Source organism: Squalius cephalus (assembly GCF_949319135.1).
Source record: "Squalius cephalus genome assembly, chromosome: 17".
In the NCBI taxonomy this organism is placed as follows: domain Eukaryota; kingdom Metazoa; phylum Chordata; class Actinopteri; order Cypriniformes; family Leuciscidae; genus Squalius; species Squalius cephalus.
The window spans coordinates 14,370,081-14,388,117 of record NC_137138.1 but is presented as its reverse complement, the minus strand read 5'-3'; the positions used below and the strand labels follow the sequence as shown (position 1 = coordinate 14,388,117).

Below are 18,037 nucleotides of genomic sequence, written 5' to 3'. Positions count from 1 at the left end.
GGCTCATCTTGGGAATGTGTGTTTAATTATTTATTGTTTAATTTTGTAAAAAAAAAAAAGAAAAAAAAAAAGATATTTCCTGGAACACTTCTCTGTAGTTAATCATTTTTGCACTGATTAAAAAACCCTACATGTTGGTTTTGGCCCAGATAGGATGATGGCACAGAGGAGGCTCTCGATCATGGTCGACCTCTGAGTATATGAAGTATGTAAATGGAGTATAGTGTGTAGACAATAGTCAGGCATATCACCGATGGCTGATGCCTTTGAAGATATCAAGATGATAACTGGCTCATTAATAAATTATTATTATTATTATTATAAGGCTAGTATTATTATTAAATCAATATTAGGACCTACAATTAATTTGCCTTCCCTAATTTCATAACGACATCACCACACTTGCGACACCAACACACGCGTATGATGATTGAGCACTCCTCAATGAAAATGTTTAAAAATGGACTACAAAACTACATCCCACATCAAAATTGAATTGCAAGGTGATCTATTCTATTTACAAAATGTCAAGAGTGGTTGTTATAAAAGAGATCCATCATTCTTATACAAGTTGTTGTTTAAGCCAAAATGGAAATGGCATCGGTGTTCGTCAGCATTTTGTTTTGTTTTTTCCATAGCACATTAACAAACATTTAATGACACTAATAACAATACAATTACAAATTATTATTATTAATAATAATAATAATATCATAAAATCATATCGGCCTAATAACAGTCTTTAGGTCCGAACCATAGACTGTAAAAAATATGGACAAAGCGTCTGAGATGTCACCCATAGACTTTCTGAAGAACGGTTTTGAGGCCGTTTATGGGGGGTATGGGCGCCGCCATCTTGGAAAATCTTGGGAAATCCTAATGTTCAGAAAGGATACAGAGGTGGTATGATGTGTTGTGTCAGATCATGGCCGAGACGTCAAATTTCAGGAATTCCACTCGGCGCAGCCTATGCTCGTTATCAAGCTGTCAATCAAAGTTAACCACGCCCTTATTTGTCATACATTTTATATTTAAATACGATCTAAACTAACGAGTTAGAAAAAAATTCACCCCCCTCACAGTTGTCAGGCACTCGGAACCTATAGAAAAATACAATAAAAGTCCATGGGACCAACCTGTAAAAACATGAATTTATGCTGTGAAAACAGACATTTTAACAAGGGGGTCTATGGACATTTGCTCCCTTTTGGGACCTGCCCCTAGCGGATTTTCGATGTATTGCAGTTTTTCGCACTTCCGGGTAGGCTTCATTTTTCAGATTAGAATGTTGCCGCTTGGTCCGAACACAGCACAAATAAGTCATCTGTGAAAATCAAAAGCGGCTTCAAACAGCAACTTAAAAAAGAACTTGTTTAACAAGAAATATTGATTATTCTCATTAATGTATGGTCCAGAAAATAAATATTAAGCCAGTAAATTAAGATGGCTGATATAGGCTACCGTTATTTTATGTTGAGGTAGATTCATCTCTCGTCTCTGAGAGAATGCACTGTTAATGCAGCATCAGATGCCAAAAGCTCAGCTAGTTTTTGCTTTCACTTTCACAGTAAAGTCATAAACGGCTTAAGCATAAACTGATAGATTTTTGCCCCTTACCCCAATTCCTCCTGGAATGTAAACACATTAACCTGCTTTCTTTGGGCTTATTGGAGTGCGCATATGCTATATGACTGTAAAGCGTCCTTACTGTGCATTTAAGCGCATCCAGACAGAGCGAGCCATTTCTTGACCCAACAAATTATAAAATCTCATCTTGTGCAGGAGTACAGTCAAAATGCTGCATCTGTAACGGCCTGAGAGGATACTATATGTCTGTAAGTTTCCCTCTGACAGAAATACTCATCTGTTTTTAATGCTTTATTTAACATCACAACAGCCATCATGAATGGAATACTGGGAGTCAGACGCACAAATGCTATGTTTTGACCTCACTACCGGGACATAACCTGATTTATTAATAAAGTCTTGTAAACGTGGTTGACTTGCGTTGCCAGGTTATTGGTTTGCATGTAAACCGGGACAATGGGTTATTTCAATAAGCAAAGTTTTGTGAGTTTTCAGCGTACTAGTAAACGTGCATTGACTGTGGTTTGAGACTTCTTCACCGGCGTAACTCTTGCACAAAATTAGCAAATTGCCTGTGTGATATCCACAGGCTCACCTTTTGGGTGAAATATTTCTATGCGACGTGACCCACACACCCCACCCACACACAATAATATATCGCCTATCTCACAGGCTGATGATATTATGACAGTGGAGCATATTGCCAAAATGAATGGCCGGGTCTCAAGAGGCTATGAAAGTCTTTGCTACTGACTCACTCATAAAGACAGTCTTTGCTGCAACCTAATGGCTCAATAATTTAACTTTCACTAAATTCGAAATCACAATCACTAAAGCTGGACGTACACTGCGCAAGTTCGGACACTCGGGAGGTCGTGCGCCATAGCAAAGGTTACGAGTCAGTTAACCTGATAATCGTGTCAAAGCACCTGGTACACGGCACAACTGTCCTGCACGGTGAGTCTGCGGCAATCACAAGTTTTTATGCTGAACACGGAGACTGGAGCTTTCAATGTTGCTGCTATAGCTTCAGATAGAAAAAAGAAAGAAATAAAAAGACAAATGGGCAACTGATTTGGTGAAAAGCAGAGACCAACACAGCCATTCCTTTCAACAAAAACAACTAGAGAGTGTATTTGTGTGTGTCTCAGTGTATGAGCACTCTGAAGGGTTGCAGCCACTGGGCTATAATAATATTCATAGATCTAGCCTATGTGACGTGGTTGTGTATGATTTCGCAATAGGGGACAGCCTGTAAACTGGTCAAAATCAAGCCGACTCCCTGAATTTTTGTAAATGTTTGAAAATTATCGGGAGGTGCTCGTAATGCACTCTGCTCGGCTCGTAATTCCTCTCACACAAAGCAAGCTGCGACCATAAGAGCATGAACAATTTCTACACGATTGTTATTTATATAAAATATTATTTATTGAACAATAATATTTAAATAAACAATATTAGCCATTATAAAATTATAAGTCGTCTGTACAAGTAATTAAACTTAACTTTGCCCTTAGCCAAATCGATTTGCTCTGGAACAAGTAAAAGATTAATAAGACCAAAGATTGCCCGTTTGATATACCGAATATGAATGACACCATACATTAGAGTCAGCAGCAAATTCCCAAAGGACTGGTCGAGATAAAGCTGTTCTTGATGGGTAGCCTACATGATCGCTGAACGGCCGCTGACAGCCTGGAGCTCACATCTCTGAAAACGTCTGAACAAATTGTCAAATAGGCGCTATTTTTATATACAAGTCGCATATTGGAGGTCTAAATAACTACATTCTAACCTAAAAAACTCTGAAAACTACATTCCGTGACACAACAACTAAAATGATGGTGGGTTTGCTCATCTGCCATGATACTCGCTGTGAGAAATACTGAAAGCGGAGTGATACAAACAGTGAAACGTGGTGATAGTGGTAGAACATTGCATGGCTGAAAAAGGCTCTCAGCCAATCAGATTCAAGAACCAGAACGAACTGGTGTGTGTGTGTGTGTGTGTGTGTGTGTGTGTGTGTGTCTTTTTGTTGTAAAGCTTTGTGAAATAAAGTTAAAAATAAGCTAAAAGAAGCACACGACAATGTTAAATATTAACTGGTATCAACCAGTGTGCTATATATGGCTATGATATTTCTGTAAGAATCTTACTGAGATATTCTGTAGAGAGACTACATGATTTGTATGTTTTGGATTAATATCCTTAATCTGAGAACAAAATAGCTTCTGGAGAGAGAGAAGAATAGAATGGTGCACAATTTAAAAATAAATAATAATCCAATGCTTGAACAGAATGCATAGCATGTATCAGAATATAACGCAGAATAAAATAGCAAACACAAAAAAACAAAAAAGGGATGTTGCATGACTGGCATTTTACCAATATTGCAAAGGACCGCATAAAACAAACATCACTGCCAGTCTGATGCCAGAACCAATATGATAAATAGGCTTTTAATACACTGTGAATGAAAGAACAAACAGGTTTTCCAGCTATAAAAAGATGTGAAAATCTACACAAACTTCCAAAATAAACTTTAAACATCCAGCAACAGGCTGGAGATCTCCTTTTTGTCATGGTGGGCCTTTGCAAAAACAGGAAACACTTAACATTATCTCAAAAGGGCCTGTTGGACTAAATAACCAGTGGAAAACGGGGACACATAGCACAAACATTACCTCCACCCATCGTTCAGTGTAAGCATTAAACTTTTATCTGATAAAGGTCCTCTTAAGTCGTGCAATATTTAGAACCAGAGGCAAGACAAGTGGTTCAGATCAAACGGTTTTCATGTTGAATTTGTGTTATCTGTCCATAAACTAAGTAGGACAGAACATGGCAATTTCATTAATTAGACGTTGAGAATCAATGGACATAGAGCATATTTCTATAGCACATTGTATAATCTCATACACTGATATACCTCCCGAAAGTAAAATAAACAATATAGATAATTTTACTTTCTTTCCCATTGGCAGAACAATGTAGGCGTGTGGCCAAGTTGTGACCATTGTACTTGACATGTCATGCAGAATATTTTCAGCACACTGGGCACTCATGCTAAATCAAACTTTAGAGACAATACTGTGGTTTGCATGCAAAAGAAGCGCAACAATATTAATAGAAAATGGGCCTGGTGTTAAATGGGTTTTTTTACTGTGTTTAAGTTGTTAAATTGTTAAGCACTATTGTTAAGCACTTTGGTCAACTATGGTTGTTTTTAAATGTGCTATATAAACTTGAACTTATACTGCAGCCTATACTGCCTGTACATAAGTCAAATAGATTAAACACTACAAACCACGTCCATGTGAACCAGACATAGACTTTCAAACTAATGGTTTCTTAAATTCGAAAGCGGCAGCAGAGCACCTTGAGAACAGGCTGGACTATGACCTCGTATCAAACTTGTCTCTGTTCAAGCCTGGCAACTAGGCGTGTTCTCAGTTTGACCGATTACACTCACACTGCTAAAATTTGGACATCTTCTCTTTCTAGGATTCCTGAGATGATAAGCTCAGAGCAGTTTGGTGAATGCTCGAAAAAGCACATTCCTGCGTGAGAATGTTTAAACCTCAGAATCACTCTATTACTTATTATTATTGTTACATTGTGGATAATTAATCACATGATCCAAAAAAGCTTCAATGTCCACAAATACTTAATAAAAAGCGAAAAGATTTAGCTTTAGCTAAATAAATGTCATAAAATATGGCAATTTTCCTATTTGCAGGGGTTTGTTGCAGGTTTGCACTTATCCCAGGCTTACACCCAGACACTGAAAAGGTCTAGGGACTCACAACACACTACCGTTCGAACATTTGGGGTCAGTACCAAGTTTTAAGATAAGAAGTCTCATATACTCACCAAGGCTGCATTTATTTGATCAAAAATACAGTAAAGTTCAAACAGTAATATTGTGAAATATTATTACAATTAAAAAATAACTGCTTTCTATTTGAATGTTTTAATTTAGTGTCACATGATCCTTCAGAAATCATTCTAATTTGCAGAATTGCTGCTCAAACATTTCTTATTATCAGTGTTGAAAACATTTGTGCTGCTTAATATTTTTGTGGAAACCATGATACATTTTTTCAGGATTCATTGATGAATAGAAAGTTCAAAAGAACAGCATTTATTTGAAATGGAAATCAAATTATAAATGTCATATCAATTTTGATCAATTTAATACATCCTTGCTGAATAAGGCTATTTATTTCTTATGAGATTTTTTACTTACCTCAAATTTTTAAACGGTAGTGTAAATTACTAATATACATGTTAGTGTATGTTAACAAAAGTTAATCATTAAAAGCACTAATAATTTAATGAAATCTGTTGACTCTTGAAATGAAAATCTATTTTACATACTGAAACTGTACAATCAAATTTTGTAAGGTATTATAAAATTGATTGCATTTAAAAGTACAGAGACAATAAAAAATTATATTATTGACTTATCTGGCTAGAGTTCTAATATTGTAAGCTCTGCAATTGCTGAAAAAAAAAAAAATCTCAATTAGACTATTGAGATATTAATCAACGACTGACTTCATTTTAACAAAAAGCACATTTTCTACAGAGGTCATATGGTGGGGGGAAAAAAAGTTTCTTCTCAAAACTACCTATAAAGTCCAAAAATACCATTAAAGCTGCTTGATCTAAAATCTGAAAGATGATGTGAATGAAACATGACGCTTTTAATATTTGTCCAGTCAGCCAGCCTGCACCAGCGATACCAGTTCAGGAGGGTGAAAGTACACTAAAGACATAATCTCCCTCTTAATCTCATTATTAGATTTTCAGCCATGTGGCATATTGATAAAACCCCAGTGAATAAGGAAGAGCTTGAGGGGTTGAAACGGAAGGCTCTGGATATCCATTCAGGGCTTAACCATTAGCATGGTCTGAGTGCAAATCTGTACAAAAGACATCCAGATAGAACTGCTGAGATCTCTGAGAGAAACCCCTTGGTTTAGATTCATGCAAATGGTCTGTGCAGATAAACAACAGCTGTTAATGTTATTCCCTAAAGCTTGTTTTCACACATATTGAGATATGGTTTTAAAATCTGTTTTTTGAACCGTTCCCCAACCCCCCACTCACTAAAAGCATGCATAGTCTACTCAAGTAACCAAGTGCCTCTTCCATAAAAAGCAAAGAGCCTTTTAGTGGGAAACTTTTACACTGTGTACAAATGCCTCCTTTTGTTTAACAAAGTTCAGAAGTGAACGTATGGAAGTCCAGAGATTTCAGTAATAACTGCATCTATTTTGCCAGAAACTGTTATAGAAGGGGTCCATCTATGGACTAACCTCTAAATAAATACCAGATATGTTGTCTAGGTGCAATCTAAAGCAGACCTGAGTAATATGGGGGGCAAGTATCTATAGCTCTGTGAAATAATTGCGATGTTATGACTTCCAGTACTTTCTAACGCCAACCATATGAACCTTTTCCGAAAAACAATGTACCTTTTCTACTAAACTACATCTGCAACTGCTTAATCAATTGCAGAATGTGGGGTAGTTTATATTAGTCTGAATAGATATGAGGATTAAAAAGACAGAAACCACATGACTTGTTTGAGACTCTGCGAACAAGACTTAAAATAGACCTTCTGTACCTAACTTTGAACACTCATTTTCACATTCCACCAAACTCATCCGCTCAAAAAGAATGTGCTTTAATCCCTTGAACTTGAACTGGGTCCGGTGCCAAATCTCTTGGAGGAACTCTAGATAATTTGCCTCTGAAAAGAGATTAAACAATGGGTTGGAAGATGTTGCAGAAAGTGAAAGTTTAGAGGGCATGAGGAGGACTCTGAAAAGTTCAGAAAGTCTGGATTGACATACAGCTGCAGTATTTATATTATATATAAAAGTGTTTATATTATACAAGTTACTTCACATTATATAGAATTCAAACCCAGCACTCCTTGCACGTTAACTTCTAGAATAGGGGAGGGCAACTCAAGCCCTAGAGATCCACTTTCCAGTAGAGTTTAGCTCAAACCATAATAAACAAAGTTATGTATGTATTTGAGTGAATTGGATTTCAATTTTGAGTTGTTAATTTTGCATGGTGAAAGTAGTGTTTTGTACATTTTAAAATGGTAAATGTTTCTAGCATAATTGTATTTGAATTTCATTTTATCATCTTGACTTTAGTTCCCTACCAAGTCTGGCATCCTATAGTAATGCCACTGGAATCTGTCCTGATGAAAAACATGAAGGTTATACCGTTGTAGGATAACTCTTCATTACGAATTTATGGTTCAGTGGACATGATTAATTGCACAAATGTTTTATTGCATTGATGTTTTTAAATAATTAATGACATTACAATATCAGCACTACTTTTTTTCTCCACCAGGTGACACCCACATTCTATTCTTATTAAGATAATATACAAAAAAAATTAAAAAACATATCTGAAATAGATGGCATTGCTGTAAGCAATCAACACAAACAAGCCGTTATCTGGGATGAGCTTCCTGAAGCAGTAATACTAACAGTTAGTAGCAGGGCTCGAATTTTGGTCGCGGGATTGCGAGTATTGCGCATCATTTTAATAATTCCTGCAGGTCTTGCGTTTATAATGTGGGAAATTCCCGCAAAGATTCATTCACTCTAACATGTAGGTTGTATGAGTAAATGAATCCACACAGATTATAAAATCAAATCAGTCATTTTAAAACTTTATGCGAGACGCAATTTCACAAACCGCATGAGTGATTCAGCATTGCCGCGTCTTCTTTATTTCATATATTTATTTGTGCTACTGTAGAAATTGAAATTAAGCTTCCTTTTGTTATGTAAACTCTTGTGTAAAAACAATAAATAAGTGAGCAAACATTTAGGTAAATGTTTTGTTTTTTTAAATGTCTAAAAAAAAATGCACCTCCCCCTCAAAATTAAAAAAATCCCCCCATAAGAATCACCTTAGGGAGCCAGGCATGTTTGATTCATCCTGACAGCTAATTTCTCAACCTGTAAAGCCTATCATTACTTCACCACAACAACTGTTACTGAGATAACTCATGCCTACAGAAGCTCACAGAATGTCTTAAGTCACTGAGGAGATGCAGATGAGCCATCTTATACTATCAGGACTGCACTTAATCAAACCACAATTACATGCAGGGAAAACAAGGCAAATGAAAATTGGAGTCTGGGATAAATGTATTAGGCCGGAGGATGTAATATGTATACCAGAAGGGATGTGAACTAAAGGGGCTGAGGTTAAAGGGAAGGGGGGTGTTGGGGCTAGATTTGTTCATCTCTGAGAGCCGGGCAGCTGGGTCTGGGTTAATACAGAAACCCTCTTCTTAGTGTGGATACCTGCTGTGCCCATTCTCATCCGCTTTACAGCACTGCTGCCAGATTCACTCTGATTGGTCATCTGGGGCTTTTTCTGAGGTTATCTGATTGGTCCTGGACCAAATGGATGAGATCTGTAAACATTTGATTGGTCATTGAAATCTGAACTGAAAACAGAGATGGTATGGGGGTCAGTTGTTTGACTAGACCTCACCTTTACTGATGTTGTTTTTAGCAGTCATTTTAATGTTTGGCTGGCACGACTAAAGATATGAAATTAATACACACCTGGCACTGTCAATAGAAGGTGCTATTTATAAGGCAAACTACTTTTGGAAAGGCTACAGGATGGTTACTCGGTCAGCCTAGACCATGATCCACTCCCTTTAAGGTTGGAATTAAGTAGCAACGACTGCGTGTATGAAAGGTGTCGGTCTATGACAAAGGATAGAAAGGAATTAGCGTCTGGGCAGTCTGCTACGGCCAGGCGAATACAGTTAAACAGAGAAGAGAGGGGGAAGGGATGCTACATGCGTGTTCACTGCGAATACTTTTACAGGGCCTGTGAAATAGTGTAGACTCCCATTCAACCCACAAAATAAATATTGCACAGGAGACGTTTGTCTTTGCCATTTGAGGTTCAACAATGTAATGAAGGGTTGTGTGTTTTACCCTCACATGGCAGAGACCCTGTTTCTAAACCCCTGGCAGCCATATCTTACTGATGAGGTAATTCCACAAAAGCACAGCTAGCCTTATCACAATCCTGCCTCCCTCCTCAACCACTTTAACCTCGGCACTGGACACATCGGATTCTTCCCAGAATGGACGCTTTGACCTAAGGTGAAACCAAAATACCATTAACAACATTATGATGCCATTAATCCACATTTTTCTGTTGACTTTATGGGAAGAGTAAAATGAGTTCTTATCTCCTCAGACAGTTCAGGATAGATTTTACTGAGGGTTTCATCATGTTGAAGGTTGTAGTTAATGGGGAAAAGGGTAAGGACACTAATTAAGAGCCGTGGACATGACTATGTTCCAGATGAGATAAATCTAGTCTGCTAGGAGTCTTGTCGTGAACTGACATTCTTAAGGGAAAAGGCTTGGTAGAGAAAAATAAATTAACACAACTATTATGTTTCTAAACACGTTTAGCTTTACATTAAAATTTTGACCTGATCGTTAATGTGAGCCACACATAATGTTTAGTAAAAAGACTCGATGAAGTTAAACCAGCATAACGTTAACCATAGAGAAAACCCAATACAGTCTTGTGACTAGGCATGCTGCAATAGTCGGTGTTACCGGTGTTACACAGTGTTTAGCCACACACCGATTAAATCACTTGCCCACCCCTGCCCACTGTCATTTTGATTTTATAGTAATACAATTATTTAGTTCAGTTAGAGAGCATACATTACAATTAAAAACGCGTTAGCTTAGTTCAGCGTGAGCCGAATGAGAGTCGCAACACAGATCAGCAGCAGGAGTCAGATTTCATTTATCACGTGACGAGAGTGAGGAGATGCTGGCGTAAGATTTGGTTTCAAAGCAAAATGTAAAAGTGCCTATTTGGCAATATTTTGGATTTAAGCCCAATGCTAATAGTTCCCTGCATAGCATGGTGTATGCAATGCTTATTTGTTTTGTTAATAAAGCAGTATTCTTTATTTATTAATAAAAGTTCTGTTTAATACAAGCGAGTTTGTCATTGTACTGTTTTGTTGTTGTTTTCAATAAGAATAATAATGAACCCAGCATTCAAGCAATTGCCGCCCCTGATTTGCTGTTAATTCGATATAAAATGCACACAGCCACAGGGCTTTCATAAGCAATTTAAAAGCGAGGTGGAAAAGAGGGAAAAACTACAACAGATTGTACTACAAATTATTTAAATAACTTTTTAACTTTTTTATAAAACGGTTAGTTCCAGTCCTTGATTCTGATTGGTCAATAGCTGTGTTTTATTCACGATAAAACACGGCTATGACAGCTTCACCCAAAGGTTCTATGTATCACTACACAACACCCCTAGCAACCACTCTTAGCAACTTAAACACGTTCTCACTGATATTGTTCATTGAAGCTTATAGAGTAGAGTATTGTGAGAGATGGAGTAAGCGAGTGTACCTGCGTTTACAGTATATAGCATTTTCATTCAGGTCAGTCCTATATTCATAATAAAAAATCTGTTTGAATGTCCACAGCGATATCTAGTCCTTTTAGCACTTAGTTAAAAGAGGGGTTTTACTATAAATAAAGAAAACAAACAAGATGCCGCTTTCTGCCGTCTCGGTTTCCTTTCTGAGAAACTTTTTGTGGAGCGCGTCACAAAAACAAACCGAAACTCCTATTCCTTGTCGCACAGTTTTTTCTTCACAAAATATGATGTTTTGAAGATTGTTGGTAACCAGTTTTGGTGACTAATATGGGCTCTCTCCAAATATTTAATTTAAAGATCCACAGAACATATTTAAGGCTGGGTTGTGGAGTTGGGTTTAGGTTTGGGCAGTTTCTTTTTGTACTGTTTCTTTCTGATTTCTTATGCTTTTGCAGTCTCCTACAAATTATCATGACTTTTCATGAGACCGTGTTGAAAAACCACACTTGAAAGTTCATCTGATCTAAAGTGAAAATGACACAATCGTGCTTAATAAGGATAATCTAGGCAATTTTCATTTCCATTTCCTGTTTATTCATATGTCAACTTAACCTAAAATACTCTGGATAACTAGATAGGCCTAAATCTAGATAAAAGCCCATATAACATCAACAGATTGCAATTTTCAATCTGCAAAACTGTCTGTTAAGCAATTAAAAGGGCATTTGCAGCTCACAATGTGCACTTAAATGTTATCCAACAAATCTGTGATACAATTTTTCCATTGCATCACTGAAATAAAGTTAACAACTAAATGAGATTAAATAAGAAAACCAGGAACCATATGAACTACATTGCATAATAATGTTAATTGATTAAAATACTTGTTAGAGACAAGCTAATAAATAAAGAGATTATACAGTAATATCAGCAGCCTGCGAAACATCAACTTATATCTAGATGCTTAAAAGGGAAAAGAACCCCAAGCAGGAGTGGAAGTTTTCCAAATTCTCAATGACTTAAGCAGACCCAATCCATCTGCAATCTGCAATCCATGAGCAGATAAAAGACAACTCTCATCATGTAAACATAGCAAATTTAGATATGTGCCTGCTATCGATTTGTGTGCACAAAAGGTCTATTCTTGCAAGTGAATGACAAAAGTCAACAGTGCCGCTATCCTACTGAGATGCAATAAACCTGGTCTACAACAAGCTGTTTTTAATGCCATGTGCCTTGCACATAAGGACTGGAATTTCATGCAACTCTGAGCAAGAAGCAAGAAAAAACTTTTTATGATTCTCTCAAACATGCCACAAATACCAGCAAATGTAATAATAGCACTATCTCTCGCTCTTTGTTATGCAATATGTTATGGGTACACCAGAATAGTTCAAATGGGACTACAAACACATGAAGTGCTGGTAAAGTAACATCACATATTACAAGAACTTGGCAATCAGACACTCTTGTAAAAGTATTTATCCTGGCAGTTCTGGTCTCCTGTTTTGCACAAGAATGAAAGCCTGGCCTTACATGAACATTCCTGTACAGTTCTGGACTGACACACAAAACCCCAAATAGAACCAGGAGGATATTTTGTTTCTCTTGTTCTTTCTCGATTACCTCTTTTTCCAGAAAACACCCTGTATGGCAAAGTACTGAAACAAGACTTTTGATTGGTGAATGTACAGGTTACAACGGATACAAGCAGAAGTGATTGCAAAATACAACTAAAAGGAATCAAAACCAAAAACTTAAAGAGGAAGTTTCCTTTTTCTTTTTTATTAATAAAAATATTTTACAATATAAAAAATTTAGTAACAACCAACTGGCTGGACTATATAATGCCATACTGTGATTTCCAATGCCGCATCTTGCACATAGACAGACATGCAAAGTTCTACCTATGAATTGAGTGAGTAGATTTCTCTATAAAATTATGTCGAAGCATTGTTTCTAGGCAACCACATTGTTGTGCAAGTAAACACCCACCAATTACAAAAGATAAAAACAGTAATGTGTGACTTAGCCTCCATACAAGGAGAAAATCAATATAATGAGCTGTGAATGTGGCTATGGCGAGCTTGCTCTTAACAACATTCCGTGCAAATGTTCAAAATGCCACTGTGACCATGTGCTGGCAGAAAGTATATTAAAACTCAGCTTAGTTCTGTGGTTTGATGATCACTTAGAATTTCACAGTAATCTCTATCCGCTGACTCAGCCCAAGTGGCAATGGTTTGGCAAGCCAAAACATGAAATTATAAGCAATAGCGTTTCATTCGTGCACATTCCTATACTTCAGCCTGAGACTGATTTTGTTCTATTATAGGCTTAGAAACGATTGCTGAATCACATCTGGTGGCAGGAAGCTCCTCTGAGGAGTGTTTTTTAATTCTTTCTTCGGGAGTGCAGAAGTTCTCTGCCTTAAAATTATACTCCCAGTTATGACTCAGTCATCATAATAAAGCTGCAGACATGTCTGATTCTGAGTCATTCACTCATCATGCAGTCTAGAACATTCACAGAGGCTGACTATGAAACTTTACCTCAGAATCCAAATGAATGAAAATATAGACAACTGTGAATGTTGTGCATGAGAATATGGTGTTACATTTTCTTTTTATTTCATGGAGGGACCGTTTATATGATTCTCGATACAAGCGTTCAAGACCAGCACAACACCATTCAGTTTCCAAACCAGCTGAAAGTACACTAGGTCATACTTACATCACTCTTCCTAAACTTTGCCTTCAGGCTCTTCATATTAGTCCATTCAGATTTTAACAGATCCCAAGACACCTGAATAAAATCAGACTTTAGTTAGTCATACACACAAACTCCAAAGCAATGTGTTGCTTAATACGGCGGAAACTAAGGATCAGGTCAGCAGCTCTGTTATTAATGGCAAAACTAGGACCAAGCTTTTGGAGGCAAAACAGGGTGGATCAAGTTACAGTGGCTCCAGTGGCATTTGTACTCAATCTAATGCATGTTCACTGTGCACATTTTAAAATGTCAGAGTATTTTGTAGTTCCTTCCAGACACTTCCGTCCAGACACTCTATAAACTCCATAAATACACATAAACTGGGGTCACTGATATTCTTGGATCTTCCTGAGGAGTCTCCACGGGAAAGTGAAAAGTTTAGATGGAGTGTTCAGAAAGACTCCAACAAGATAAGAAAAGCAAACAGGAATGACCGCGCGCTTCACTGAAGAACAATGGCAACATTGTGTGCAACTATAGCTGACAGGAATGATGATTGTAAACACTGGCATGTACATGTAACATTGAAGCGAAATTACAACTATTTTATTCGGCAGCGTGAAGTCTGAAATGTCTCGTTCTAAATTGCAGCAGAGTTCCATTTGGAATAGCATAAAATTGGAAGGAAAAAATACACGGGAAAAGAGTGTTTAGATTTCTGCACTTACCCACTTTGCAAAAGTTAAGCCGCACACACAGACCTCAGGGGTTTGTTGCTAACACACTTTTCCGAGTGGCGTTAAGTGCTTCATATACCATTTAGTGCAATTTGAACTCGTAAATACTAGGGGGGAAATGCGGAAAATACGAGCGGTGGGCTAAAGGGGAGAAACCAGGAGCAAAGTTATTCACCGACAACAATCCATTCAAGTGGCGCTCGCGCTGCCTCTGATTGTTCCCCGGGCAGATAGAGTGACGTCACCACCGATGTGTCCTCGTGACTACCGAGCTTGACTCTATACTTACAGTAACTACATGAGACATGTTTTATTCCCCTCACAAAATGTTTACGATGCTAGAAATATTGATCACCAAAATATCCCTGTGACTGTTTAATAAGATAAAAAATATGTCCCCTAGGATGTCCCCAGACTTTTTAAATTCCTCTCTATATTAAATGTAATTTTTGTTTTACAAAAAAAAAGTTAATTATTAATTAAAGATTGTTTTTATAATTAATTTAACTAATTCAATTTTAATTATTTTTTTATTTTTTACATCGTGTTCTGAGTAGCCTATATCTTTATTGTCATTATCAAACCAGCCAGCATTTGAACATTTTAATTCAAAACAAATTTGTTGCGTTAGGAAATCCTTCAGTAGCCTAGCCTAAACTACTGAAAAAAATGTCATCAAATGTCATTAGTAGCCTACCATTACACATTAAACGCGTATGAGTGAATTCAAATCGATTAAGGGCATAGGCTAAATAGCTATTCCTAATTTTTAAAGCTATAAACTATACGTTCATTTGTATAAGAATTTTTTTTTTACCGTTGTAACAAACTAGCAATTACCAAGGTTCACGAGACCATTTTATTCTATGCGGGGAAAGAATTAAACCAGCGTCAGTAATCGCTCGAGAGCAGATATCTTTATGATGATGTATATAGGCTATAAATAAGCTAGAAGTTGTGAGCGATATGCAATAGCCTACTTTCCACTGGGACCATGAAAGTGTCCTCGGGGTCTGAACTCTAAAGCCAAACGTGCTGATTCGATAGTGACCTATCCGGTGCAGCAGAGCTGGGGAAGGGCGCCACGAGGTGGACACGTCCAACGACTTTAGTAGGCCCATGCTACCATTGTACCGTATACTAAATCAGACCAAGTCCATGCAAAATCATGGCTTGGCTTGATAATAGTTTATAGTATAGAGCATGGCATGACCCGTTGACTCGGGAAGAGAATTTGCTGCTGACAGACTGATATTTTTCTGTTTCTTTCCAAATAAACCTCTAGGGACAAATAAAGGGCTTGTATTAGAATCACTGCTGTAACATCAAGCACATTCATGCTTCATTATGTAGTTTTGGCTTTCACTGTAGAATATAAGTTGACAGTAGGACTAATAGACTGACAAAAAGTCCACCCTTTAATTTCCTCAGAGCTGCTGCAATATATCTGTGGTGATGCAGCACCAGAACAAAAAATAACACCAATCCCACGCTTGTCTCTTTGGTTAGTGGTGGGTCTGTGCCTTGGTGGTCCATTGCCACAAGCGACAGAGTAATACACACAACAATACATTTAAACAACAGGTTATTTAGGTTACCTAAAAATTATATCATGAAAAAAAAAAACATTCATTATGGTAATATGAAAAGATCATATTAAAAGCAACACAGCCCCAGGATACAGACAAAGTTGCAACACAAGTTTAGCTTATTTTCCTTTCGGAAGAAAATAAAATAAAATACAAGTAAAATATATACACTATTGTTCTAATGTTTAGGATCAGAATGATTTTTTTTTTTAAAGTAGGCTAATTTATTTATTTTTCAGCAAGGATCCATTAAATTGCTCAAAAGTGACAGAAACCTTTTGCAATATTATACATTTTTTTACTGTTTCAAATAATTTCAGTTTTTTTAACTTTCTATTAAAATTTCAAATAATACTGAAAAATATATATCATGGGTTCCACAAAAATATTAAGCAAAACAACTGTTTTTAACATTGATAATAAGAAATATTTCTTGTGCACCAAATTGTAAAATTGTATATTTCATAATATTACTTTTTTTTTACTGCATTAGAGACTTCTTTCAAAAAACAAAACATCTTACCAACCTGTTTGAAAGGTACATATATAACACCTAAACATATATATAAAACTCACTGAAACACATAATTGATGAAAAAATATAGTATGTTATAACATACAAAAAGATCAAACCATTTTTTCATCCAACAAACAATGTAACTACATTTTATAATTTAATAACATTTAAAAGACATGACAACTTCCCCTACAATAAAATCAAATCAAATCAAATCACTTTATTCACGATTCTTTGGTGCAATCTCCACAACATGACAGTATGGATAACAAGTATAGGATAACCTACACAATAGACACAGGTAGAAACACACATATTGCAGTATACACAGAATTTTTGGGACACAAACAGGCAGTAAACAATATACAACATACTATACACAGAGTATGAGGACTTCTAGGTAAAAAGAAAGTGCAATAACCACAGTGCATTCACCTCTTCGGAGAATTAGTAAACAATTTGCAGAAGTAATATACAGTTTGTGGTTAGCAGTGCAGTACAGTATACAGTAGTGCAAATGGAATTATAATTAAGAGGGTTTTAAGTACATACTTATTGTAAGGTGCAGCATTTCCTGCTATCTTTATTGTCACCTACAACCAAGGACAAGAACATTTGTACAGCCTTGAATGAAATGTACATAATTATTGGAACACAGTACAGAATAATAGGAACATTTACCAAAGCCATGTGTTCCTGCATATTCATTGAAACAAGAATCTGCAGAGGGCTGTTTATCATGTTTCCCCCACACTCATCCTTGTGGCCAATATACTGGTTTATCTCCTCATTTAGTGGCTAAATAAAGGTTTGGATTGGAGGTACTCTTAGAGGTGACACCCGTAACCTCACTTCAATAAATGAAGATTCCACTGAGCTGGCAATGTACGGGAACAGCTATATGTCACAAACCGAATAGGATAAAGCTCAGCTTTTCATCATAAAATTTCTCCGGCTCAAAATATCTCATGAGGGTCCCACTATTTTCAATGGGCTTATGATTTCCATTGGTGCTGACAACATGTCCACTGGTTACGCCGTAGTTAAATATGTCAGTAATGATAAATCTCGTTGCTTACCCCCATCAATAATATATTGCACACATATGCAAATCAGTATTTTTATATGCATGCCAAAAACTCAAGTACATGCACCACTCCTACATTGATTACAGTTTAGAATTAAAAATGACCTATAACTGTAATGAAATATGTTAAGACAAGACAACATTGAAAGACAAATGAGGTCATCAGTAACACTCGGTTTGGATTACGTTTGGTGGATGGTTCCTGTACTGAATTAAAAGAGTAAAAAAATCATAGGTGTCAGGCAAGGATCACTGCATTTAAATAAACTCATCTCTCAGAGTGAATCTTCTCTAAAACGAGTTCAAGTATACATGCTTGATAATTGAAGTTCTCTGTCCAGGAGGGGGTAGTACTGTTCTGTTATAACTA

The 18,037-nt window shown here is 36.7% G+C and overlaps 1 protein-coding gene across 9 annotated transcripts in view; it reads right to left on the bottom strand.

Annotated features, from left to right (window-relative positions):
• The window catches only part of rai14 (retinoic acid induced 14), a 49,686-nt gene extending 34,931 nt beyond the window's left edge, over positions 1-14,755 (bottom strand). For 2 of the 9 annotated variants that reach the window (XM_079846682.1, XM_079846686.1), the window contains exon 1: positions 13,759-13,897. In XM_079846682.1, the coding sequence (XP_079702808.1) occupies positions 13,759-13,760 (2 nt within the window). In that variant the 5' untranslated portion in view covers positions 13,761-13,897. Of the gene's footprint in view, positions 1-13,758; positions 13,898-14,465 lie in introns of those variants that run through there. The other 7 variants (XM_079846687.1, XM_079846689.1, XM_079846684.1 and 4 more) reach the window with 7 other exon arrangements.
• Between the last annotated feature and the right edge of the window lie 3,282 nt (positions 14,756-18,037).